At 32.0% G+C, this 27,973-nt stretch overlaps 1 protein-coding gene across 1 annotated transcript in view; it reads left to right on the forward strand.

Annotated features, from left to right (window-relative positions):
* The window catches only part of LOC127727790 (uncharacterized), a 173,259-nt gene that overhangs the window by 41,562 nt on the left and 103,724 nt on the right, over positions 1 to 27,973 (forward strand). The window contains exon 18 of the mRNA XM_052234907.1: positions 5,215 to 5,341. Within this exon, the coding sequence (XP_052090867.1) occupies positions 5,215 to 5,341 (127 nt within the window). The remainder of the gene's footprint in view (positions 1 to 5,214; positions 5,342 to 27,973) is intronic.

Below are 27,973 nucleotides of genomic sequence, written 5' to 3' on the forward strand. Positions count from 1 at the left end.
TGTGCATACTTACTATAACATTTGGTTTGATTTGTAGTTTATCTTCCTAATTCTTGGGAAATAAATGAGTTTTGGGCGCCTTCGTCGAGTAGAATGTTAGTCATAACACTTTCATCATGATGCCGAACTGCAGAATGCATAACGACACTCTTTAATCCTGTAGTACTTAGTGCATCCGCATGGACAGGTTTTGTTAAGGATTTATCATCATTTGAAGTTGAATTTCTATTTTGTAAAATATTACAGCAAGTGCTGCTATGATGTTTCTTACTGCCGTTTCGGCAACTATTTTGTAATTTTCATTCAGGATTATAGTTTTACAACATCTTGTTGTGATTCTTTTGCCGGAACTTCTTACTTCAGCAGCTTCTTTACTGATCGCCGATTTGCTGCTCTGACTGTTTTGAGTTTCGAACTCATCTTCTTTCCGTTTTCGTCACGCCTTCAATATCCTAAGGGTTATTAACTTTGATAGGCTCTGAAATGAAATAACATCTTGCTAGTTGAGATGCGTTATGATTCCATAGCTTCGTCGCTACGTAACAATAGCGTTACGTTACATTACAATTGTGCAACTGAAACTGATATCGATGACGCGGCATCATTCCGATTAGTGGTTTGATAAATGCCTTTGCCACCTTGACCAATATCGATATCATCACGAATAGTTGATACTGCATGATTGCCATTGATTGTCTTAGACATATATTTTACTTGTATTCACTTCTACGTTTATACTAAATTAATTCATCTTTCAATAGAGATTTCCAATAAAATGACATTACTCGACATAACCAACCTATCTGACCGTATTTCGGCCTTTTGTATTGAAGCATGACGAAGGGGAGCATAGACTGCATGAATTTTTGGCTCGTTGAAAACATATAATTTGTTGGAATAGATACTACTTAAAAATTAGCACAAACTACTATTTTAATTCTTTACGTATTTTGTTATTAAATGTGGGATGATTTCATTGACAGCAACCTTTAAAGGGAATAATTAATTCAGTTACCGGTAATCAAATGCACCGATCATTAATACTTCGTCATTTCACTTGACCCATATATTTATCTCTCAAACGATGAATTCTTAAAGCTACTTAATCAAAATTAAGTTTGAAAAAAAAATAATAATAGAATCTTAAGCGTGATCATATTCTCATTTTTGATTTAAAAGTTATAAGATTAAAACAAAAATTTCAAACACGCCGGAATGTAAACGGTGTACACGAGTTGCTTCTTCTTCTTTTTTCCCGCATACTTCTATAATGTATTTTAAGATACTTTTGTCAAAGGTAAAAATTCAGATCACTGATGCATCTTTCTGATAGTACTTTGTCACCTTTCCGTAGAATTTTTATCAAATGGAATTTATGAGATCGAATCTTCAAGAAAAAATATGATTACACTTAACTGAATCAGTTAATTTTTTTTATATCTTGTCTTTAATAGTAATAATGCACGACATGCATGGATTCTAGGAAGAGCCCGTACAAACGTATGCGTAATTTAACGTCATTGCTCTTAAATTGTTTTTCTAATTTTCTAAAATGTTTGACGATTAACTTCTACAAATACTTATGAAAAACGGACATTTGTTAAGTAGGATGATCATTTTAGTTTTATTACCAACTTTTGATAGCAAGGGGATATTATATTTACTGGTCTGTGCATCCTTGCGTCCTTCCGTTCTGTTCAAAATATAAAACGTTTAAAATTATATACCAAATTAGAGTTTGACCCAGATTAAGTGGTGCACGTCTCTTTGGTCGCGCGCTCGCCTCGACAGTAACCCCTCAAAGGTGATCGGGGTAATAGAAATATGGTCACTATTGGTCTTGTTCCGATCGGCAGTTAAACCATTGACAAAGTGGGTAGTCCGTTTGGTTGTGCGGGATGTACAAGTACGCAGTCACGTCCGGTCAGAGTGGGGACGTTAAATCGGATGCCACTTGTACAGAGAATGCCACGCTCTCTACACATTAATTAGGCATGAAATAGTTGCCACTGGACGTTAAACAACCAACTATCAATCAATCGACAGAAGTGTAACTTGAATTTTTCTTCTGGTGACGAAAATAATTTAAATCTTGGTAGTCAAAGCCTCAACTTGGTTAAAAGACGTTTAAGCCAATAAGGAGTGGACGGTTACTTGAAAATATGAATCGCAAAATATGTGTAGGTGACCATACTCTTGATAGGTCACACACTGGCAAAAAGATCCTGTCTATGAAAAATCAAGATTTGTGGAATTTTATCATGAAGTATTATTTCTAGTGCGCATCAAATCAATATATTTCAAGGAAACTGCTGGTTAAAGGTTTAATTTTCAGTATTCAGTTACAGCTAGACACGTCCTGATCAAAACAAAAATAATTGACAGAATTATATGTATGACCTCCTCTAAAATGCTTTTGTACTGTGTCTTTTAACTTTATACGTTTAGCTTTTGTCAAAATGTATGGAAGACAATAACTGGGTGAACTATGAAGTCTTGCTTATATTAACCAAGGTAGAATAGTACTACATAAAATGTAGGAATGCCCAGTGTCTGTTTAAAATTTTGTCCACCGAAAGTAACAATTGGTTCTTTGTAAAAAACAAATCAAGCACCATACAAGTTTTGACCTCTTGTTTGAATCAGTTTTTGCGAGGAATACTTTGTCTGATACTTAAATAAGATATTTGCATCTAGAAAGAAAGTTTTCAAGACGTTAAAAATGAGGAATGAGTGAGTAAAGAGTAAAGCAGTCAATGTTTTGAACCGTCGTCACTTAGTATACTTTATACTATGACGTACCAGGTATATAATTCTCTTTATCTCTCTTTTCTAATGGTCAAACAATTGGTGAGGCAGTTGTCTCATTGCGTCAATGAAAGCCACAACACTGCTCGAGTGCGAAAAGTCTTGGGCTCGATCCTCGCCCGTTTTAAATAGACGATTGGCTGCATCTCCTCCAAGCACGCAATATTTAGGAGTTAGAGCAAATATTGGTCGGTCCGGGGTCAAAATTATGTGTCCGGGTAGGATGACATGTCTTCCAGCGGTATAATACAAAGTCCGGTTCATATTCATCTTCTCGTCCTAAATATGCATATTTAAATACATATGCAACGAACACCTAATTCTTTTATTTTTTTGTTCCACTTCCAACGTTACCTATGCCCCCCCCCCCTTTTTCATAATCCCTGATCCGCATCTATCAACGAAATCTTATTATATCATGTTGTTCAATGTTTCTTACCTTACACATTTCCGTTAATGATTTATTCAGTAAAATGAATTCGGTGACCCCCTTTTAGTTGTTTATCAATAGAATGGATAAAATACAATAAACTCATTTACTCCAAGGGGTAGAACAAAAATTCCCTGGAAATTTCTTTTGTATTTGGACTCCGATACCATTCCCGTTAAACAAATTAATACAGAACAATCCCTAATCGAACACACCTTTATTCTAAAAACAACATATATAGGTAAATTTTTTTATCACAATATTTTGAATTAAATGAAAAATACTTTTGTTAAGAAATTAAATGGAAGCGATAGTTAAATGAAAAATACTTTTGTTTAATTAAATGGAAGCGATAGTTTTATCTCAATTTTCAACACATTCCGACCAACTCTAGTTTCGATATTTCTGAAATTGTAAGAAAAATATTCCTTCTAAATATTTTCCCCGCAACAAATTTAATAAAAAGATAGATACACTATAAAGAAGGACAGAAAAAAGTATAATGGGGCGTTCATCTGCAAAGTATATTGACAAATAATTGTCATAATCAAAACCATGAAAGATAACTCAAATCGTACGTATGATACAGTCAGGATTCTACTTCGTCAAAATTATCTCCCCATTACGCCAGTTCATTTTTACAATCGTAAAGATGGAAGCCATTGTAGGGATGACGCACTTCCAATTTAGCTTCTTGAAAATTGATAAATTTATCCACATAGCACCATTACGATCCTTATATGCCAGGTGTATTTTAAAAGACAAATGTATCTACTAGCTAATGAGCATCAGTTAATGTACTTGACTGCATTCAGTCAACTAAAAACTATTGTCGGATCGGTTGTCAGGTGGAATTTTCGGAAATTCATAAACATTTAAAAAATTTCTAATTAAATATTTCGTGGAAGGGCAGACTAAAAATTTTCAGTGGTTGAAGACTATAAACCCTAATTATCACACACAAAAAATGATTTTTTTTCGAAGATATGCATTTTTAAGATCCAACTTAAAAGTCAGTCGTCAAGTACTTTTAGAAAATATTTGCTATTCGAACACACCTACTCTGTTTTTGTGATTCATTAGAAAGGTATTTCACTTGACCCATATATCTATTTTTTTAGTACTGTAAACTTTCGATGTTATAAAGTCAACCTGTAGCCTTGATATATAAAAATAATAGAATCTGAAGCGAGATGATGTATCAAATACTATTGCTTTATACGTTTTCAAGACAAAATATTTAACTCAAACACGCCGTAACATAAAAAGGTGCACTCGATTTTATCTTTTCGGTGCAATTGTTACCCATTTTTTTGAATTTTTTCTGGAGTAACATAATGGAAGGGCAGAAACAAAAATTAAGGAACAAATAGATTGATATGTTCTCCGTCCGTGGTAAAAAAAAATAAAATTGGAGGTTATGCATTTTTTAGATCCAACTGAATAGACACCCATGTCGTCGACTTGATATCTAATTGTTCTGCTTAATTTTGTAATAGATAAATTGAAAACTTATGCAAATTGTGTTTTTATGATAAAATACTTCGTAATTTAGCCGAAAACTGTCATTTTATTTGTTTCTAATAACTTTTAAAAATTTTGTTACTATAGTAAACATTACAGTCAGCATTTATCGCCTTCTCTAACAAAGAGCTTCGATTCTTTTGTTCTATTTCAACTGGGTTTCCGCCTGGATAGGTATGGGATACGTGTGTTTGTACGTGATCTTATGTCAGTGAAAGAAAGGCGGGAATCTGGAAAATCACGTGATAAATAAAAATGCAAGATTTTTATCATTTTTCTTCATGATAGAAAAAATGTATATGTGCGAATTTTCCAGTGTGTGATTTTAAAAGTCTTGGAATACTTTGTTTAAACTATTGCGACGTATTTAATCAAATTCAGTGATTGGCAATTACCAGTCCCATTAGGTCCGTACGTCTACCAATTCATTATGAATAAAATATACATTTCAGATTTTTTGTCCTTAATTCGGAGTTTTTTAAGGCAAAACAGCAAAATCCTGGCCATCTCGCCAAAATGTTAATAGAAAAAATTATACCTGATGAATTGAAAAAAGAGTGCAAAATTGGAAAACATCAAGTAAGTCTATTGACCAAGAATATTTCATCATAAAATTCCAAAGTTCTTTTATATTTATTTACCACCCGCTATTTAGTCCTTCTTTATGCATCCCTGAACACACAATGTTTCTCTAAATGAATCTATCATGATGTGTACTTTTCCATGATGGTATTAATACAATCTTTTAATTTGTTTCAATGTTCAATATTAAAATCATATACATAACTTGTGAATATTTTACTTAACTATTGTCCAAACTGGATAAATAACCACGAAAAACTCCACAAACAAGTAAAAATATCGGTTTAAAAAAATAAGTTTACTTTGTATATACATAGTTCCAACATGTTATTATTGATGTTCGATAGAAATACTGATATTGCAGGTTTTCATGAGAGAAACAGTTCACTTATTTCTAGAAAAGCAGTTATACCATCGCGAAAAATTATCCGAAATTGTGCACAAAATGTGGTTAGGTATGAAAGCAAGAACATTGTTTAAAGAAATGAAAAGCGAAGTGGAGTGTCAAAAAATGAAAAGAAAAGTGGAGTTTGTAGAAATGAAAGGCAATGACGAGATGAAAGCCACTGTAAGTATAGGAAGATCAAATATTATTCTGTGCTTCAAATACAAGGTATCAAATCAAACTACAATATCAAACATTCAACTGATTTTATTAGCAATTAAGCTGACTAGCAACATTTGTACTGTAGATTTGTGCAGAATTTCAGTCTAGCAAAATGTCTGAGAAACAGTTTAGTCATGTTTTGATTAATGAATCACCGATGATTATCTTAAAAATAAGCAGACGCAATCATAAAACAACAATAGTATAGCTATAACATGTATCAATTAGTCTATTTACTAAAAACAAAAAAGCAAAAGAAAGACAAAAATCGATTAAATTTAATAAAAAAATCGAAAGATATTAAACCAAGAGTTCCAGGTGGTGAAGTTTTAATCATCCCTTCGTAAATTTTACGGACGCCATCACGAGTTGGTTGACCGTTATGGAATATCTGTTTCACAGATGACAACGGATATGTTTAAATTGTTGTAGCTACAACCCCGTCCCCTTTTCCCCGAATGTGACCTACCGAATTAGATTTATAATCGGCCTTGTACTAACATGAGCAACACGACGCCACATGTGGAGCAGAATCAGCTTACCCTTCCGGAGCAACTGAGATCACCCCAGTCTTTGGTGGGGTTCGTGTTGCTTAGTCTCTTTAGTTTCTATGTTGTGTTTTGTGTACTGTTGTTTGTCTGTTTGTCTTTTCCTTTTTAAGCCATGGCGATGTCAGTTTATTTTCGACTTATTAGTTTGAATGTCCCTTTGGTATCTTTCTTCTCTCTTTAAATTGATAAATCCTGAACTTGTTCAATTTATAAACAATATTTTGGTAAACATATTAGGCCCGAAATGCCACTTGTAACGTCCTTGTAATATTGTGGATACATTTATTTACAATTCATTTTTGTCGGTTTTTATACGAAAACTGCGTTCTCCATTACCAGTTTTTGAAAAGAAGAAAAAAAAAGAAGGAAAATGGGTGTAACGATGAAAGAGAACAATTTTTAATTTTGTCTTGTTGTACGTCATTTAAAAAAAAAACATTTCATCAAGCTCACTAGCATTTATTATTGGAATGGACGCCCAAACATATCATAAAGGTAACTTGCTATATGATATCAGGATATCATAAATGATTATAAGAAAACGTTTAAACATAATATAATATTTTCCTCCTTAGTTTGTATCCTATGTATTCATGATTTGTGCTTCTTTGACTTTCAAAAACTTTTGGCGTAAATTTGTTTTGTCTCACTTTTGTAGTTTTATTATAATTTGAATTTATGGAAAATTCGAATCTCGATGTTGTTTTTATAGGATTACACACACTTTTGCTAGAGTTTATTGATGTGTATACTGGGGCGATTAACTCACAAGCTGAATAAAAGTCCGAAGGACTTTTATGTAAGGTTTGTCAGTCAGCGACCCAGTTTACGCATCAATAACCTCTACAAAATGTGTTTAATACATATAACTCTTAACCCAAACATTAGCAATTTCTGATTAAAAACCTTTTATCCATTGGCTACTATTTACCACCAAATGGAAAATTGACATGTTGTAACTGAGGAGTTAACCGCCATATTGACTTCCTGAAATCCATAAATGTTATATAAATGCAATAGAATCTAAAATAAAATAACACCTACCACAAAAACCTCATTTTAAGAAGATACCATTTAAATTTGAATCGAACAAGTAACGGAATAACTTTCAGCTTGAAAGTTTTCACGCACATGACGTCATGTCTTGCCATTACCTAATGCGCCAAGATTATTCATGAAATTCGCGATATTTTATTTGATTTTAATTTAATACAATTTCCAAGCTTTAATTGCATTATTTCTTTTTTTTATGCATTAGAATAGAATTAACAGTTATATAGTTGTTTTTTCTAACGCAATTTGCTCGGAACCCATGGATCTATGCATGTGTATCTCGCATGTCTATCGAAGTGTAAGGGGAAAAATTCAAACGAACCAATCCGATTCAAGTATTTGTAGATATGCAAATCATATAAAAATTACTGAATCATAAATGTTGATACTGTAAATCTTTTTATACCATTTTTTATATTTGAACATAGAGATTACATTACTACTTATTATTTATAACGCATATTAAAAAAAGCAAGATTAAACTTGTTAGTCGTGATGTCATTGATTAAAATTTATCTGTATAATTCATTTAGTAACAATCATTGTTTTGCATTAATTAGGTAACACCGGTAAGATTCGAAGACCCACCCATTAACACCCCAACTCAAAAAGGATGGAAAACTAAGGGAATGTGGCCCAATAATGCGTCCAGTCAAAAGAACTGCCACGATAAAAGTGAACCCCCACAATTACGCAAACGTATAAACGATGAGAAGAAATGTTCTTCGATAACAAGACAAGACATCAATACTGGACCAGCTACATCTATTCCTGATAATCATGCCTATCTAAACACTGTTAATACAGATGAACAGAAGAAAAATGAGTCTAAAAGAACAGAAAAACCGTACGTCCAGTTATGAATAGAAAAAACGTATTTCATCGGTAGATGAGACTTTTTTTTTAATTGTCATTACTAATAACGTCATTTAAATCCTGTTTTTTTCTTACTACAACTTGAATATTGTAATACAATTTGATGCATATACCTTTGTATTAATTAGTTTATTTAAAAGGTTACATTCAAAGTAAAATATAGCATTGCATATTTTTGCAACTAAAGAATAGCCACAACAAAAAAGCGAATTCCGTGTGCATTTTACTATGCGTGTTTTTAATTTTGTAAAATTAGAGGCGTAGGATACCAGAGGGATATTCAAACTCATAAGTCGATAACAAACTTACAACGCCATGGCAATCTACGAAAAAACGAAAAAAAAAAAACAAACACTTTTCTAAACATTACATAGACAAAACTAAAAACTGAGCAAAACAAACCCCACGAAAAAATGGGGGTGATCTCATATTTAGCGGAAGGGTTAGCAACTAAAAAAAGTAAACGTGTAAAAAGTACCAAATAATGTTTGGGATAAAAGAATATTTATTGACGATCATTACAATAATGCAATTATCTGTTCAAAATGAGTGGACTAGTGTAGATGGAAAAAGAGAAAGGGTTTTATTTTTATGTTATTATCATTTTAGATTTTGGGATATATTCAACAATATACCTAGAGAAAAAAAAACTAAAGATGTTCATGAGAGAAGTAGCCTAAGAGCCATAAAATTGATAATTTATGGACTTTTATTTCTTCTTGTATTTTGTTCTCTTGTTGTCCAGAAGATAAGTTTGATGCTGCTAGTGAACTACGAGAAAGAGGAAAGGAGTAACAATTCTGAAAATGGAACAGTTACCAAACAGGTATTTACGATTAAACATAGGACTATAAGTTATATGTATTGTCCCTTGTTCCACATCAAAGAAAAAAAACTGCAATGTTTATCAATTGCTAAATGACTACTGACTTAAATCCATATAAATTACAAGTATTAGTAAGAGAATGATTATCATTCTTATTATCTCTTACAAACTTAGAATAGTGAAGTGCGTTCAAGGCACAAACATCTTGGTTGGTTTTAATCAAGAATTGGTTTCATTGTATGGGCAATGTTTATAATTAAGGCATAACTACCCTTTTCCCGCATTTCATTTTAGTCTTACTTAAGTTTTGTGAGAAATTTCTTATAAATTGCTATATCTTTATGAATTGTGTTTAAGACATCTGATGACACAACAGTACGATGAAATGGTAGAAATTGTATAAATATTTTACTTTGATTATGAACATAAATTATGTAATCTTATAGTGAGGAATTATCTCTTTTCTTATTAACAATTTCAAATTTTTAGTTGCAACTGTATTTGATTCCAGATCCAAAAGTATATTTTAACTTCCAGTTTTTATTGTATTGGAATATTTGAAATGGCGATTCTTACAAATCGCGTATCACTGGAGCGGGACCACGATAAGAACATGTTATACATACATTTTCACAATTAAGAAACGTCAAATCCTACAATTTCATTGGTCGATATCACTTTGCTATATTCTAACTACTCTTTAACATGATTACAAAAACTTATTAAGTTCCCCTATATACAATTATACATTTAATCTGTTTAACTGTTAATCACAACAGTAAGCGGTACTAGTTGAAAGAAAATGGGGTTATCAAAGTAAATACACATGTTTGATGTCATTACACAAACTTAAATACACAATTGTACAGTTGTAAACTAGTTCATTCAGTTCAAATATATGAATAAATAATGGTTGATTTATTTTTAAAAACGTTTGTACCCCTGAAAACATCGTTAAAATGTTGTTAAAGTCTAAGGACGTATTTATCTGTTAAAAATTGTTCAGGACTGGTTTTGTCTGGATTTTTTCTTTTGTAGGTGGAAGGCGTTGATTTCCTGCATGCTAGATATTTTCTCTTGGTCGTTGCAGTATGTATACCATATGCACTGACAGTGGTTATTGGATTTTTGAGAGTAATATTTGGAAACATAAAGTCTCCTGCCATGAAAACAATGATTGTGGTAATATATTAATATGTGAAGCTTTTATTTACCACAATATTGTTCTATTTTTTTAACAGCATAGCAACGTTTTGATCGGTACTATTTGGAAATAAATTTTTTAATGACATAGCGTACAAGATATGAGAAAAAAAACAATCATTAAAAAGACATGTTCGGAAAGTCGTCTTTACAGATACATGTACCGACATCCATACCCTACACTGAATTAAAAGAAAGAGGGAGCCTTTCAAAACGTAGAAATATTCCGAATGAACTTTAATCGGATTTCAAATCAAACTGGCCGTAACAACAGTTTAAAAACATTGCAAATGTAATGATTCGAACCCAACTTTTCGGTTGTACTAGGGAAAAGAATTAAAAATTGTGAAATGGTTGATTACTAAATGATAATTTTGTTAAATGTAGTATCAATTTCACTATCCAGTTTTTCTTTGGTCTTAAGGGGGCGACCATTTGATTTACTTGAGTAGGGGACAGGAGGATTTTTCGCAGAAGTAATGTTCTTTTTCACCTGTTGTCCTTTTCTGCTTAATTGGTACTAATTGTGCATCTCTTCTGGTCGACTTGTTTTTGTACTTATAAGGAGCAGAATCCATACGGTACTTTCTCAAAGACTAAAATTAAGAATTGGCACTTTCAGAAATATTAATGTCCTGTCATTCAATAACACACATTTCAGAGAGTGTTGGCATCTCAAATATCCGAGTGGATCCCTACGGATATAACCGAAACTAGGAAGTCTGCTTCATATCATGATTTTGTCATTGATATTGACAACAGACGATTTCAAACAAGAATCGATGACAATCATAATGATTTCTACTTTCTAATTGTCAACTTTCCATTTTAAAGCAGTAACAAATCACCAAATTCATCGTATACGTTCACATATCTAATACTTTTCGCTCGTGCGTGCCTGTTCACACTATACGGATTTCATTAACAGGTTTGTGTGCCTTACACAAAAACAGATTCAATAAAGTTATGAAGATGAACGACTGAAATCGATCCTACACAAGTTTTACGTCAACGACAGGTGGTCTCAAGAATAAAGAATAAAAGATGCTTTACACTTTTATGTTTTATGGAAATTTTTACTATTTAAAGTTGCGCCTTTTCGTATCATTTTTTACAAATACATCATGAGGATCTTGCTATTCTAGTTCACTAAAAAAAAGTAATGAAATAAATCATTGAAACAAATAAATGTTTAATAAATTATATCAAATATATCAAATCAAAGGTAGATAAGGTTAACATAAATGTTTGTGGTCATTTTAAAGCATGGGATAACATCATTTCAAAAGTTAACCTGTCATCCAATGAACAATCGTAAGGTGGCCGAATAGATTCCGAACATGTCTAATTGGAGTTTATATCTAACGAGCGTAAAGTATCAGAAGGTCAACAATGTCATTGTTAACCAACAATTGTTATTTATGACCTAAATATGTATAAGTATATGAATTATACTCAGCGATTTTACCAAGTTTCAAAGCATTGTACCTCTATTTTCTCGTGACCGTAATTTTTTTTTCGGTATTGCAAAAACCAAACGTCTAGAGGACAAACTATTAATTAAGATTTTGGAGGTTAATATCTAACAAAATTTGATATAGAACAACTCTTTTGTAACTGCCGCGTAATAGACCATCAATATTGTCAACATTATTGGGTTATATATTTTGTTTAAACAAGAATCTCAGTATTGTAAATCTGAACAAGACGATACCTCATTAGAGATAAGAACCTCTTATTCACTTTTCATTCTATTGCGACTAGTACATTAATATTATCAAGATTTTAATGACTTTTAAGGTAGTCGCTATGCAAAAATTAGTGCGTTAACTCGTGAAAGATATCAGGGTTATAATTTGGAACGCCAGACGCGCGTTTCGTCGACATAAGACTCATCAGTCGCTCTCAAATTAAAACATTTGGAAACAAGACATTTGTGGGAGATACTTTTGCATCACTGTGTTTTAAACCTCCTTAAAACATACCTAAACATATATCACTATATATGTACATTTATACAGAAATAAGAACTCATGATCCTACATCCGGTCGATACTGTTTACTTATATTTTGCCATTGCACTAGGTCAAGCGTTTCTCAGATTGTTTATGACGTCTTTACACTAAAGTCGTTGGATATGTAATGAATGATACTTTAGTCTGGAAGAACTTGACTTATTTATTAGTTGTAATTGTCTATTGTTCGTATGTTAGTTGTTTAGTGCCTCGTGGTAATCTTTTGAGTTAAGCCAATTGCAACTGTTTTTACAGTTTTTGCTTATGTTGTGTTGTAACACCACTGTTCTAAGTTAGGGGAGAAATGAGCGAACACAAACAAGTTTAACCCAGCCACATTCTTTATGTGCCTTTCCCAAGTCAGGAGCTTGTAGTTCAGTGGTTGTCGTCGGTTCATTTCTGTCATATTTTTTTTTCGTAAATTGTTTTGTTATAAATTAGGCCGTTAGTTTTTCTCAATTAAATATTTCACATGTTTCATGTCGGGTTCTTTAATAGCCGAATTTACGGTATGGGTTTTCTCATTGGTGAAGGCCGTACGGTTGCCTAAAATAAATTGATTTCTTCCACTTCATTTGAACTTTGGTGGATAGTTGTCATATTGGCAAACATACCACATTTCCTTATTTGTACATTTGTATTTTGTTTATGACCAAAAAATGTAAATTGTTTTTATTTCCAGGGGCATTTCTGATGAGTTGTTATTATAAAATATAAACCTAGTAGATGTCAGAACATAACGTGTTCTATTCAACCGTAAGTTGTTATTTTCAGGTACTTACCATTGAGGGTATGCATTCCGTTGGATTAGGATTCCTTGTTTTTAAAGTTTTGGGAGAACTGCATGCGGTACATGGTATTATGGTATTAAATACAACTTGTTTTGTACCTAGCTTTCTTCATCTTTTCACTTCAACAGAAGCAACAGATGGCGAATTTGGAAAGAAATGTCGGAAGAGTTGCAAGAGAGTCACTGACACTATCATCGACATACTGGCATGCTTGGCTCAAATATCAGTTATACCTCTTGTTATTTACTTCGATATTTATAAAATGGATGTTTCAACAGAAGAAATCATTTATATTATATGTTGTTTTCTGCTTTGTTCTTTGTCATGGTGGGAAAATTTTATGCCTGATGGAACGACTAAGAAAAACACAACACACAACAAAACTGCCTATCTGAAAAAGGTTGAGCAATTCATTTTAAGCATAGAATTCGACTTACAAGAAGGTCGGCCATTCATTACAGCAATATCGTCATTGTTGAAAATTGGGGTCACGATTTTAATTGGTGTCCTCTTACCAGAACCAGAACTTAATGTAGTCACTGCATGGAAGGGTCTTACATCAAATGAAATATTCAAATTTACACCAATAATTTGTATTATAACATGTTCCTTTGTTGCTTACTACATGGCATATACAGCATGCAGGTTGAAATTACAAGTGATTTCTTTTTCATTGGCTTGCTTCTTGTCAACACCTGTTGCTGTTGCAATTGCGATGACTGACTGTGAGTATAATTTTTTATCAACATTCAGCAAAGACAGCTTAAATTGCCAGGAAGAAGTTTCGATCGACTCGTATATGTATTTCATTTGGGGTTTTATATGGTTCATTTCAATATACTGGATCGTAAGGCACATATGGAGTCCAAATCAAGAGAGACTAGCAAAGGTGGACAAGTAAGTTATACAGTTATATGCCATATTTTTACATTAGCACTTACTTGTTGAGTAAAATGATATCTGTGGTGAAGGTCAATCAGACAGCAAATTACATAATCATCCAATCTAAAAACAAACATAATTATATACTTTTCTTGTCAAATAATGGTGATAATAATATTTCAATATTTTGAATGTCTATAAATATACTGAAATTAACATTAAATTTCTTTACGCGGTTTTAGTCAATTCGACAGCAACTTATTATATATGTATAATCATTGAATCATTTTTTCTATTTTTTCAAGATTGTTTGTGAATCCTCTATACTGTAGCATACTCTCAGAACAAAACTTACTGATGAACAGACGAAGAAATAGCAGAAGGATAAGAAAAGATTTAGTTAACGGGGTTGAAGTATTTAGGTAATATTCTTATTTTATTACTAAGTTAGAAAAAAAAAAAGGATTTCATTATATTAATATTGTACACAAACTAAATATCGAGAGTGCGTTATTTACGCGACTTTTCTGAGGAAATAAATATCACGAATGGAAGTAGTCGTGAATATGTTTAACTTGGATCAACAACAAATTTAGAAAAATTGCGAAAAAAAAATCGCAACGATTTATGCTGGAGGAATAATACCACCATTGTTTTTCCCCTATTAGTCTTTGTTAAATTTGCATTTTTTTTTTAAATTGAGCAGAATTTATCTTTGTTTCAAATGAAGAAATACATGACATGAGTAAAGTTTTATTCTGTTCAGTACTACAGTGCAAATCTAACATCACATTTCATTGTATATAAGATAATAACCATCACCAGAAGTAAACCAGTCAAATTTTCACCTTTTTGTTCATGTTTACAAGCTTTAGTAACCATGTCACCTCAAGTTTCCAAAATAAGACATAGGAAAACCAAATATAAAAAGAATGGTGCTTTAATAAACCCAAGATATATGTTTATGACTCAGAATTTTTTTCTGCAATGAAAAGCAGGGTTAATTTCCTGCAACTGTCAAAAGGTATGATATTTGTCCTGTTCTTGGAATACTTTATTTTAGTTAAGAGTATATTTGACATTCTTGTAAAATGTTTGCATATAGGTTTTATCCTCTTCTGTAAATTTGTTTAGAATTAAAAAAATGTAGTGGTAACAATCACCAACTTTTAGATAACATAAATTACACATTTATATCCACGTGAAGTGTGTGGTTCATTTGTCATTTTCTGATCTTTCAAAACGTCAAATAATCTTTGATGTATAAAATATCAGAACATTATCAAAAGTACAAAAAAATAATGTTTGATCTGCACATTTGCGTGTTTTCCCTCGGTGGTATTCGAATCCCTGCTTCTGTTACATCGCGACAACTACGCCTGAACTGTGTCTAGCGCCATTGACCACTTATGCATATATTATAGACGAACATGTAGACCTTTTTCTCATAAATAATCAAGATTATAAGAATATCATCATTAGTGTTATATCAGTAAAAAGAGAATTACGACTGATCTTATAACATATCACATAGTTGGGAGTGGAATATTTCAGATTAAGGAGCAACTTACAAAATTTATATATATTTTTTCAATAATAACCCAATTTTTTAATCCCCATATTTCCTATCCATATGACCGAACAAGTTTTATATTTCTTTAAAAAAATTAATCTGACAAGACACCGATAAGCCCTTTTAAGTATTGCCTTCGTCCCTTTTTATTTATTTGTGATTTATCTTTTTATCGTTCCTGTTGATTTTGATTTGCATTAAATCAACGATAATTGTTTTGTTCTGAAATTAAAAATGAAGAAAGGTAATGAAATCAATAAAAAACATTTGAACTCTGATTTTAAAAAGATAACGAAAAATGAAAAGGACCGATGCAAACATGACAAATACAATACCGCTTTGAAAGATCAACTTGGTCTAACTTTATCAATATTATGATTAGAAAGAAAAACTATGAGAGGAAAATATAATTTTTTGTATGTTATTTTGCTTTTGTTGTAGTTCAGTGTTTCTGTTGTTCTGTTGTTTTCCTCTTATAGTTGATGTGTTTCTCTCGGTTTTAGTTTGTTACCCGGATTTGTTTTTGCTTAATCGAATTATGACTATTGAACAGCGGTATACTACTGTTGCCTTTATTTACTATAATATTTTTCTAGGATTGCCCTTGATGAAAATAAAACGTCTTTAAAAAAGATACCGCCAATGATATATGCTTGTGCAACCATGTGGCATGAAAATCGGCAAGAAATGGTGCAGATATTAAAATCTTTATATAGGTAAGACAAATAATATTTGATCGTGGAAAGTTTGGAGCGACTAGTTCAACGTTCTTCATTCTGTATTATGTAAGGTTAAATGTTATTTACACATGTGTAAAATGCGGAGTTAACGTATAATGATAATCAAAGACATTTAAAAATCATCATACAGTCGTTAACAATAGACGAGTGTTTAGAAATATGCAGGATTCCGAGTCACAGAATTGTCAATAAATTAAACAGAGACTTCCAAAGATTTACCATCAGCACAAAATTCTCCCAAGCAATTAAGATATTATTAAAACAATCACTGTTGTTGTTCTCGTATTAAGGCAGCCCCATCGACATTTTTTGGGGTTGAACTATTGGATTTCTATTTGTACCCTCGTTTTATCTTGATCAGTGAAATTGCAAAACGTACATTGAAGAACGTTCAATAAAAGTTAATTATTTGCTGTATTATTCAGTGCAACAATGATGCCCTACCAAGTCTCAGCTTAACATTTGTTATTGGTTTTAAGTTCCTCTTGGAAAGAGGGTAAATGGGAATCAACGGGTATAATGTTTCATATATAAGCTAGGTAATGAATATTGACTACTTGAATTTTCTAATTGTGTTAAAATGGTATGTGTAATCTGTACGATTTGTCAGTTTTAAAAAGAATATCATAGATACAGTTAAGTCTGCTTCATATCTTGACTTAGATGTAGATCTTGACAATGAGGAATGGTTGAGAGCAAATTTTACGACAAAAGAGATTTCAGCTAACCAGTTGTGACCTTTCCATTATTATGAAGCAACAATCCAGTAGCGTTTGCATATTAAGGATATATCTCCTAGTGATAATTCAGAGCTTGCGTTGCCTATCATGATTTCCCTGATAGAGGGTTGTTGATTACAAGGAAGCTTTTAAACCAAGGGTTCCAAGTGGTAAAGTCAAAATCATCCCTCGGAAAATTTATAAGGACACCATCACATCTTGGTTATCCGTTATGGAATATCTGATTCACTGATGACGATTGGTATGTTCCAATTGTCGTAACCACAATTCCGTCGATAACAAAATAATGTAATTTATATGTACTTTTTCAGAGTTGACACAGACCAGTTTATTAGACAGAAGGCTGTAGAAACTTATATTTTACAGAATGAAGATGAACAAGTAAACACGGAAGAATTTGAATATTACGAATTTGAAGGTAACAGTATATTTTATTGTGTAAGTGGAAGTCTTGGCATAAATAGCAAGACACAAATATACTTATTGGCCTTGATTCTATTTTGATGATTTTAATATATTTCATGATTAAAATTGAGAATGGAAACGGGGAATGTGTCAAAAAGACAACAACCCGACCAAAGAGCAGAAAACAGCCCAACGCCACCAATGAATCTTCAACACAGCGAGAAATCCCGCATCCGGAGGCGGGCTTCAGCTGGCCCCTAAACAAAAATGTATGATTATATCAATGTATACCATTCAATCAATGTGAATATGGTCGTATCAAACGGCTTCAGTTGACCATGAAGTAATTATCATGGTTTATTGAGGTTACGTTTAAGGTCAATTTAAGATTTTTTTATCAGTAATAGGTTACTCAACTTTACATCGTTGATTGTATGAAACGAACATATATGTATGCTGTTACTTATACTTGAACTACAGCCCTTAAATGGTGTAAATTTCCCCAAAAAACGTGTATGGTGTAATGGTGTATGGCATATGGTGTAATGGGAGAAAGTGTATGGTGCTATGGTGTATGGTGTAAGATACACTATCCAAGGACTGTATGCTATTTGCGCAGTCAATTTGGATTGACCATATATTTATTTATGGCGTTGAGAACTGAGTTTCCTTAGAGTTTGATTAATGAAGTCTATAGAAAATACTTGTTTGCGGAATATTTACGTCATTCGATTCAAATTCTAAATTCATGATTTTTACCTGAATATTTCAGTTGGAACAGTTATAAGAGTTTTGTGAAGAGCATAACCATGCATTGTCTCGAAATATAAAATGTATTTGTACTCGGTTCGACACAGGATAGAATTGCTTTGCACAGCCTAGCATTTTACCTAATTTCAGTCTTATACAAACAATATATGGTTATTCTATATATATAACAGTGACGTTGTTGATTATTTCACTTTGTCATTTTACATAAAGAACATAGTTTGAAATGAAATAAATTCTACCCTATCAATTAAGCAGGCTGTCAATTCATATCCGGTGTTAAGATCAACTGGCACCATAGAAGGAAAACAATAATTTACTCTTTTAAAGTTCCTCGTTTTTATATCATTGAAAAAGTGCTTTATGAAATGTATAAATGAAAAATATACCTATTTGATTTTAGTTTTATTAAAATTTAGGTGCCGTTGAATTTGTAAAATTAATCCGCTTTTTACAACTTTTTTTTATTCTTAGTTACAACTGGTGCTGTAAAACATAAATATATTGTTCGGAATTAAGATCATATATAAGTTGATCATACATAAGTTATTGCATGATGCCTAATCACTTGATATTACTTATCAACGTACTTTAAAATGATTAACACACCCGTTTTCTTTTAGCTCACCTTTCCAAATGAAATGTGAGCTTTTGCCATAACTTGGCGTCCGTCGTCGTCCGTCGTCGTCGTCCATTCGGTGTAAACTATTTAAAAACATCTTCTCCTCTGAAACTACTGAACCAATTCCAACCAAACTTAAGCTGAATGATCCTTATTTGTGTTTTATTTTCTGTTAAAAAACATGGCCGCCATGGCTAAAAATAAAACATAGGGGTAAAATGCAGTTTTTGGCTTATATCTCAAACACTAAAGCATTTAGAGCAAATCTGACGGGATAAAAATGTTTAGCAAAGTAAGATCTACAAATAAGTTAAATGATCAAAATTATTAATTGACCCCTTAAGGAGTTATTTCCCTTTAAGGACAATTTTACACAATTTGTTTATCATGTTCTACTTACTTTAAAAATCTTCTCCTCTGAAACTACTGAACCAATTCCAACCAAACTTAGGCTGAATGATCCTTAGGGTATCTTAAATAAAGTTTGTGTTTTATTTTCTGTTTTGTCAAAAAACATGGCCGCCATGGCTAAAAATAGAACATAGGGGGTAAAATGCAGTTTTTTGGCTTATATCTCAAAAACTAAAGCATTTAGAGCAAATCTGACATTGAGTAAAAATGTTTATAAGGTCAAGTTCTATCAGCCCTGCAATTTTCATATGAATCTAACAACCCATTGTTGGGTTGCTGCCACTAAATTGGTAATTTTAAAGAAATTTTGCAGTTTTCGGTTATTATCTTGAATATTATTACAGATAAAGATAAACTGTAAACAGCAAAAATGTTCAGCAAAGTAAGATCTACAAATAAGTTTACCAAAATTGTCAGTTGACCCCTTAAGGAGTCATTGTCCTTTAAAGACAATTTTACACAATTTGTTCATCTAGTTTGCTTACTTTAAAAAATCTTCTCCTTTGAAACTGCTGAATCAATTTCAGCCAAACTTAGGCTTAATGCGTTTCAGAGTATCTAGTATAAATTTTGCATTTTATTTCCTCGTACGTTAAGAAACATAGCCACTATGGCTAAAATGGAACATAGGGGTAACATGCATTATTTTGCTTTTGAAGAATATATGACAGATACAAAGAACATTTAAATGGCAATTTTAAGGCACTCATTAATATATATATTGAAAAGCAAAAATAATCATTGATAAAAGATTTAAGCAAAAAATTACAGGTGAGCGATTCAGGCTCTTGAGAGCCTCTTGTTTTTGGTGTGGTTCGTGTAACTCAAGCTGTAGTTTTCTATGTTGTGTTATGTAGAGTGATGTTTGTCTTTGGGCCGCTTTTCTGCGTTGTCAGTTTGTCTCCGACTTCTAAGTTTGAATATCCCTTTGGTATCGTCCGCCTATCTTCATCGGCGAAACTTATCATGGACAGCGTTTTCTAAATATAACAATAATTTATATTAAAATATATTTCTCAAACAGTAGTTGTACATTTAAACTTGATTTTCTAATGTAAAATATAAATAGGATTTGTAATTTTAATGTTTATCTATTTACTGGATCACTGATCTCTGCTTTACAGCACACATTCTATTTGATGACGCTTTCGAATTAGATGATAATGAAGAAGAAATGGTGCCTAACAAATTTGTAAGACTGTTTACAGATGTCATGCAGGAAGCTGCAAAGTATGTTAAAATTATTGAAACATAAACTTTTGATTTGTATATCTAATTGTATTAGTTTGTATTAAAAGACCATTTTGAAAACATTGTAAATACAAAAGCAGCAACTTTAAACAGCAATATAGGGAAGATCTTGTTAATATCAATATTAATCCTAGAACAGAAATAACTTTTTAAAATAATACAAATCAGAGACAACTATATATGTATGAGAAAAAAAAATATTTAGATACTTAATATTCATAATAGTTTGCAATTATATTTACCATTATATGTTATGAATTTATGATGTAGTGCTATCCATAAGAAAAACATAGAGCTTAGAAAGCCGAGAATAATTCCATCTCCCTATGGAGCACAGTTAGTGTTTCTCCTTCCTGGAAACAACTTAATGTATGTTCATCTGAAAGACAAGAATAAAATACGACACAGGAAAAGGTGGTCCCAGGTATGATAATCGAAGAAAACACTAAGAAAAATAACATTCCACTTGAAGATAAAATGAAAATCTACGGTAACCATCGGTCATAGATTGATTTTATTTATGCAAAAAGAAAATCTTTTAATATGATAATTACAATGTAGAGTCTTTATTTAATATAAAGCGTATAAATAAAAGATGTTGGGGTAAACGTCCATGAAACAACAAACTAACGACACAGAAAAGAATCACAAAAAAAAAGACATCTAAAGGTCAACAGATGATTTTCAAAATTAGATAAGTGTGTTTAGCCATTTATTCAGAATAAAGATTCGTTTATTGTCGGTTTTGTTATTTCAAATACGGCTAGGTGAAGATCTTTTGATCCTGGTTATGTTCGATTTAATATTGGTGGCAAAGTGATAAAAGTATTTAATTAATAACACACACACACCAAAACGTTAAACGGGAACATAAGTTGCTGATATCTTATTTAATAGCTGAGACATGATGGTATACAAATGCATTGTTCACTGTGAGGCTTTTTTCCTAGTTGGTAGTCTTTTCGGGAACAACGCACATTAAACACTTATAAAATATTGTAAATACTATTCTAAAAATAATGATTAGAATAGTTAATGCTTTTTTTTTCCCAATTAGAAAACAATGCCATTAATTGTATGATATTGTTTAGTCAGCAAAGGAATGCAAAGTATACCAAGGAGACAATAAAAAAAATCACAAGAAGATAAAAACAAACAATATCATATATTAAAAAAATATTACTCAGAAAAATAAAAACTGAGAACCATAAAGCCCACCATTAAAAATCCGGGATGATCTCATGTGCCCTGGAAGTAAAGGTAGAATATGCTTACATCACCTTACGTGAGGCATCGACATGATTAATAAAACGTTATTCTAACGTAAGCATCGGACATGTTATTGATTTGTAATGGACGATGAAACATATTTCAAAGTGGATTATTTCCCGTTTGCCTGAAAAAATGTCGTTCAAACTGGAAAATATGATCCATAGCTTATTACAAATACATTTTACTTATGTCTGATATGTTCTAAACTTCTGTAAATTATAATGTATAGAGTATGTCGCTATTTTCGGGCGTCTCTTATGAGAGATGATCTATATTACATAAGATAATTAAAATGCTCTACAATTGTAAACCAATAAATCTAAATTTCATTTGAATTTCCCTGAGTTACTGCAATGTTAATGATTTGGTGTTAGTTTTTTAATCAATCCTGTTTATTTACATTCATACTGATGTTTGTATAATTGCAGATGCATACTAGTCTTCTTGAGATGTAAAAATATCAGTAACTGTGAAGAATTACAATTCAATCACGCCTAGATTACCGTTTATGTTTATGACTGATTCCACAAATACAACAATTACATGATGATATTGACAAAAAGCGCCATGCCGAAATTTATCCACTATTTTTGTAAAAAAACAGCATTTTATCCGTCTTTTCAAATTAACGGTATTATGATAGTGCTTTTCACGTTACATTCAATTATTATTATACTATATTTAGGACATGAGTGAACTATTTTGAACAAACATGTGATATCATCAAGACGAAGTTTATAAAAAAGAGTCTGACGTTTATTTGGTTTTTTTTGGGGGGTTTCCTTTTAAAATGATTAAAAATAATTCAACAGGCATTTTTGTTTCCTTGTGTTTTATGTGTTAAGGATTACACAATCGCAAAACTATATTTTATTTAGTGATTTTACTGAATAGAATAAAAACATAAAGACCTTTTATATGATTGATATACTTCAGGTAATGTACATGTACTACCTGCTTGGTTATCGCTTGGGAAATGAATGTAAGGAAAGAATAAAGCTTTACTTAAAAGAAGACAAATTTGATGACCACATCACATGGGATACAGAAAAGAAAGGTGGCAAATTTGGAAAAAGCCAGATATTTAATTTTCTGGATGATGAAGTCTTGTATAGGGTGAGCTGATCCTATGGAAATAACATAAAAAATTTTTCTCATTCTGTTGTATTTTATTATGCAATAAACTGAATATTTATCCGGAAGATTAATGCCTCTTGCCAATTCTACGTTTATTACAGTATCCACTTACAAGTATATCCACTGTCCTTTCAATTACCATGTCTTCACTGTTTGTAGTCTTGAAGACAACACAGAAGTATCTTATATTTACTCCTAACGAATGGTTTTTTTTGGTGTATAAATTTATCAAAACTGTTACTAGTATCACAATAAATTTAATGCAAAACCCAAGATTATATAGAAATTTAAAATGAAAAGAACTACACTTTTATTGAAGGCTGAAAATACGTTCATATTAGCTTTAGACGGAGATGTTGATTTTACTCCAAAAGCTGTAAGACTGCTTGTAGATAGAATGGTTAAGAATGAAGAGTTAGGTGCTGCATGTGGTCGTATACATCCTATTGGCAAAGGTGGGTATATATGAAGCACACTGACTTGTAGTTAATGTTTGTTTTTTTTTTTTTATTAAATATCCACATACAGCTTTGCATGACATTTAGAAACATATCTTTAATCCTGTATCTCGTGAATGTCGTATTCAGCCTGAAACTAGTAAATGATAGCTCTAAGATGCATTTTCACAGTTGAAACCTTAAAATCTTAAATCTGTTAGAGAACATACATTCTAAGTCTCTTGCATTATATTATTTGATATTTCTACCCTTTGACACAAGTATTCCCGTTCCAAACTAAAAGACATTAAAAGAATTGGTCCCGCTTTGTTTCATAATTAAAATAATGGCCACGTAAATACTAGTATCTTGTCCTAGTGACGGATGTTTCGTACTTTGTAAATCAATTACACTCTGATTCAAACAAAAGTTCTCTGAAACTGACATCATGAAGATTCTTGATTTCTTGATTGACCATATATTTGTTATGTTTGGAGGACAAATTTTTCAACAAACAATCGACATTCCCATGAGATCCAAATGTTCCTCTTCTTGCCGACTTGTTCCTTTAATCATATCAAGCAGACTTCATACATGAGCTTCTTCAAGAGAATGAAAAGAAGCTAGCTTAATTCTTTTAACTCCACGTTCCGCTATAAAGAAGATGTCCTGTCATTAAACAATTCACAGTTTGGTGACTATGTTGAACGCATCTTTTGCATCCAACTTGAAATAAAGGATTAAACAGATACAGTTAAGTTTGCGTCATATATTGACATACATCTAGAAGTTGAAAATGAGGGTCGGTTAAGGACAAAGGTTTACATCTCAAGTTTTTTTGAAAATGCCCTAATCATTTAATTTAGCATTAATAGTAAAATTTATTTATAAATGCTACATTTGTTCCATACTAGACATATTTTTCAATGAAAATCATTTTAGAATTGGTTGTCTAACAAATAGTTACTACAACTCGATGACCGACAAGATATTCACTGGGCCATGTTAAAACTACTGACAAATATATGGCTTGCATAAATTATTTCTTAAGTAATAACATCATGACAATTTCCCTACTGAACTAAAATCGGCTAAGATTGTTTTTAATTGTTTAAGGTCCAATGGTATGGTATCAAAAATTTGAGTACGCCGTGGCTCACTGGTTACAGAAATCGACAGAACATGTCCTTGGATGTGTATTATGCAGCCCGGGATGTTTTAGTCTCTTTCGTGGTTCAGCTTTAATGGATGACAATGTCATGAGAAAGTATACTATTAAACCCACAGAAGCCTCACATCACCTTATGTATGACCAAGGTAATATTAAAAATGATTATATTTCATGTCAAAATGCGGGATTCTGATTGGTTAATACGAGGGAGACATTTTACTCTATCCCATTGCAAATACTCTATTACCCTTCACGGAGACGCTTGATTATTTGAGCGCTTTTTTAAATAGGGATGACTGTTATGTACAAAACGTCATTGTGTATTACTTTGAATTTGAAATTAAATAGACAGTAATAACAGAACATTCAGTATGATAAAGTAAATAATACATAGCTGAAAGGGTGATAGAGCAGATTGTAACCCGTCGAAAAGGCATTGTCAACCTTGGCTTCGCCGCGGTTTCACAATGTTTTCTCGGGGTAACAATCATTGTTCAAAACACAATATCGATAAAATACTATTAGTTTCTTCTTATTCCGTTAATGGATTATTAATATGAATATATACTGGTAAAAATTTTAATTAAGGAGTTCTTTTTTCGCTAGTATACTATAATTGTAATTATATATATATATATATATATATATATATATATATATATATATGCTGTTATCTTTTTTTTTTGTGATTTGACAAGGTGAGGATCGCTGGTTGTGTACATTACTGCTACAGCAAGGATATAGAGTAGATTATGCAGCTGCCTCAGATGCCTATACATATGCACCCGAAGGTTTTGGAGAATTCTTTAATCAAAGAAGGCGTTGGATGCCATCAACAATTGCTAATATTATGGATTTACTGACAGATGCAAAGAACACTGTGTCTGTTAATAACAATATCAGTTGGCTGTATATGATTTATCAAGGTAACTTTTCTTAAGTACTATAAAAAGTTTAGTATACATATACTGGTAGAGTTTAAAACGCTAGATTATTCTATTGAATATTCATTTTCAAATATGGAATACCTTCAAAATAAATATATAAACACAAATTTCATCCATTTCTTCATTGTCTAAATAAAGTTTGCAGTTCGAAGTTGAATTGATTACGTCACGTTAAATGATTAAATCATGTGGTATGTATCAAAACCCTGGTTTCCTCCTTTTCAATGGATGTGCCATCGTGGAAGGCAATGATTGCTTGAAACAAACACCTAAGTGATTGACAGAAAAGTCAACCAGATCTGTTTGGCATGTTCTGAGTTTTGTGCTGTCCCTTCTGATTTGGCGTCTGTCTCACTTATTACAGTGTGTTTTGGGCAGTTATGCAGATTAAAACTGTAGGCATTAAAATGTTTTCCTGCAGTCGATTCTATGGCATTTCAGTATATGGGAAACAATTATGGCGTGACATACGATGACTTGGTTAGCAGTTGACGTTGCAGTCGTATCCCTGTTGCGAAATGCAGTTTTATTGACGTAGCGTTGTCACAACATGTTGATCTGGTCTTTGATGGTCATTAAAAATCCCGTCTGCCTGTACCGTTGTTGTAAGGACTATAAGGGGAGTTTCTCACTTGAAATTGTCTAGCGACAGCACGTTGACGTATTCCTGCCATCAACATTCTTGTTGCCTGATTCAGATTTTCATTGCTCAGTCTCGACAGTATAAAAATGCAACATTTATATAAACAGAAAGAAATATGGAACCATGTACTTCAATTATATGAAGATTAATCATTTTTTGGAAATTAAGTATTTTAGAATAAACCATACATTATAGAAAACGGGCAATGAGTTTAAGACTTTTCGTTTTAGGAGATTTTGTTCATAATTCACAAGTCAATTAAGGATATTTTTTTTTTAAATTTAGATTGGTAAAATAGATATATACATTTTAGGACTGTTATTTTGGGATTCCGTACAAAGCTTACGTCAGTATCAAGGGATATAGGATAAGAAATTGATGTTTATCTATTAATTATTTACATACCTACCTTTTGTAGGAGCTTTGATGTTGTCGACCTTGATTGGACCTTCCACAGTAATAATGATGATAGCAGGAGCATATCTAACTGTTTTTCATATAAATCTTCTTACATCTTATGCAATAGCTCTTTCGCCAGCTATTTTGTACATGATCATATGCTTTACTGTAAAGCCTAAATATCAGATTATGATAGCACAAATATTCAGCGCCATTTATTCATTTATTATGATGGTGGTATTTGTTGGTTGCGTCATTACATCCGTTCAGCAGAGTCCCCTTCACCCGAGTGTGATTTTCCTGGGCTCAATGGTCTTTATTTTCGTTTTTGCTGCCGTTATTCATCCATGGGAATTTAATTGCATTTTTTATGGACTACTGTACTTTTTGTGTGTTCCTAGTGGATTTTTATTATTGATCATTTATTCCCTATGTAATATGAACTCTGTATCATGGGGGACACGTGAAGTTCCTAAGAAAAAAACGCAAAAGGAAAATGATGAAGACGAAAGAAAGAAAACAGAAAAGGAAGAAAAGAAAAAAGAAAAAAGCTGGTTAAGCCGCTTAATGCCAGTTAATCAGCTCAAAGATTTAAGAAGTATATTAGAGCTCACAAAAAAAGAAACAAAAGAGGACAGAGGTATACAAACTGATGATTTAAATGAAGTTGTGGTCGAAACAAATAAAAAGAAATCGGTCAGTTGGGTTGACATAACACCAAATGATACAATTCAAGAAGAAACTTGTATAACACCAACGACCGATACACCTTTCGATTATCTACGCAAGCCAAAATGGACGGAAGATAACGATTTTAAAAACGGAAAAGTTATGTCTATGACACCAGAGGAAACAATCTTTTGGGAAGAATTTATTAAAAGGTTAGCCAATTATCTAGTGTGAAGTATACTTCTAACTTAAACATTGCTTTAAAACAGATGAGAATTGTATTTTTAGTATTACTCCGTATGCATAGATCAGTTGCTGCAATGGTAAATAAATGGTGAGAAGATACCAAGAGGTCAATCAACAACAATAAATCAATTAGGTACCACCATGAAAAAGGAAGAATAAAAACAATAGCTCAGAACACACAACACAGAAAACCTTTTTGACAAAAACATCAGTAACAAGAGGTAGCTCAGTTGCTTGAGAAGGACATTTATGTAATTTTTGTATCAATCGTAATTAAATAAGATATATTTCGTCATCTTAAGGTTAAATTTCAAAGAGACATAAAATAGACATATGTTTATTTGTTTTGTTAATATGTCTTTTTGCTTGAGTTAAGCCATTTCAATTGATGTTT

The sequence above is a fragment of the Mytilus californianus genome, unplaced genomic scaffold, assembly GCF_021869535.1.
Source record: "Mytilus californianus isolate M0D057914Y unplaced genomic scaffold, xbMytCali1.0.p SCAF_2, whole genome shotgun sequence".
Taxonomy (NCBI): Eukaryota; Metazoa; Mollusca; class Bivalvia; order Mytilida; family Mytilidae; genus Mytilus; species Mytilus californianus.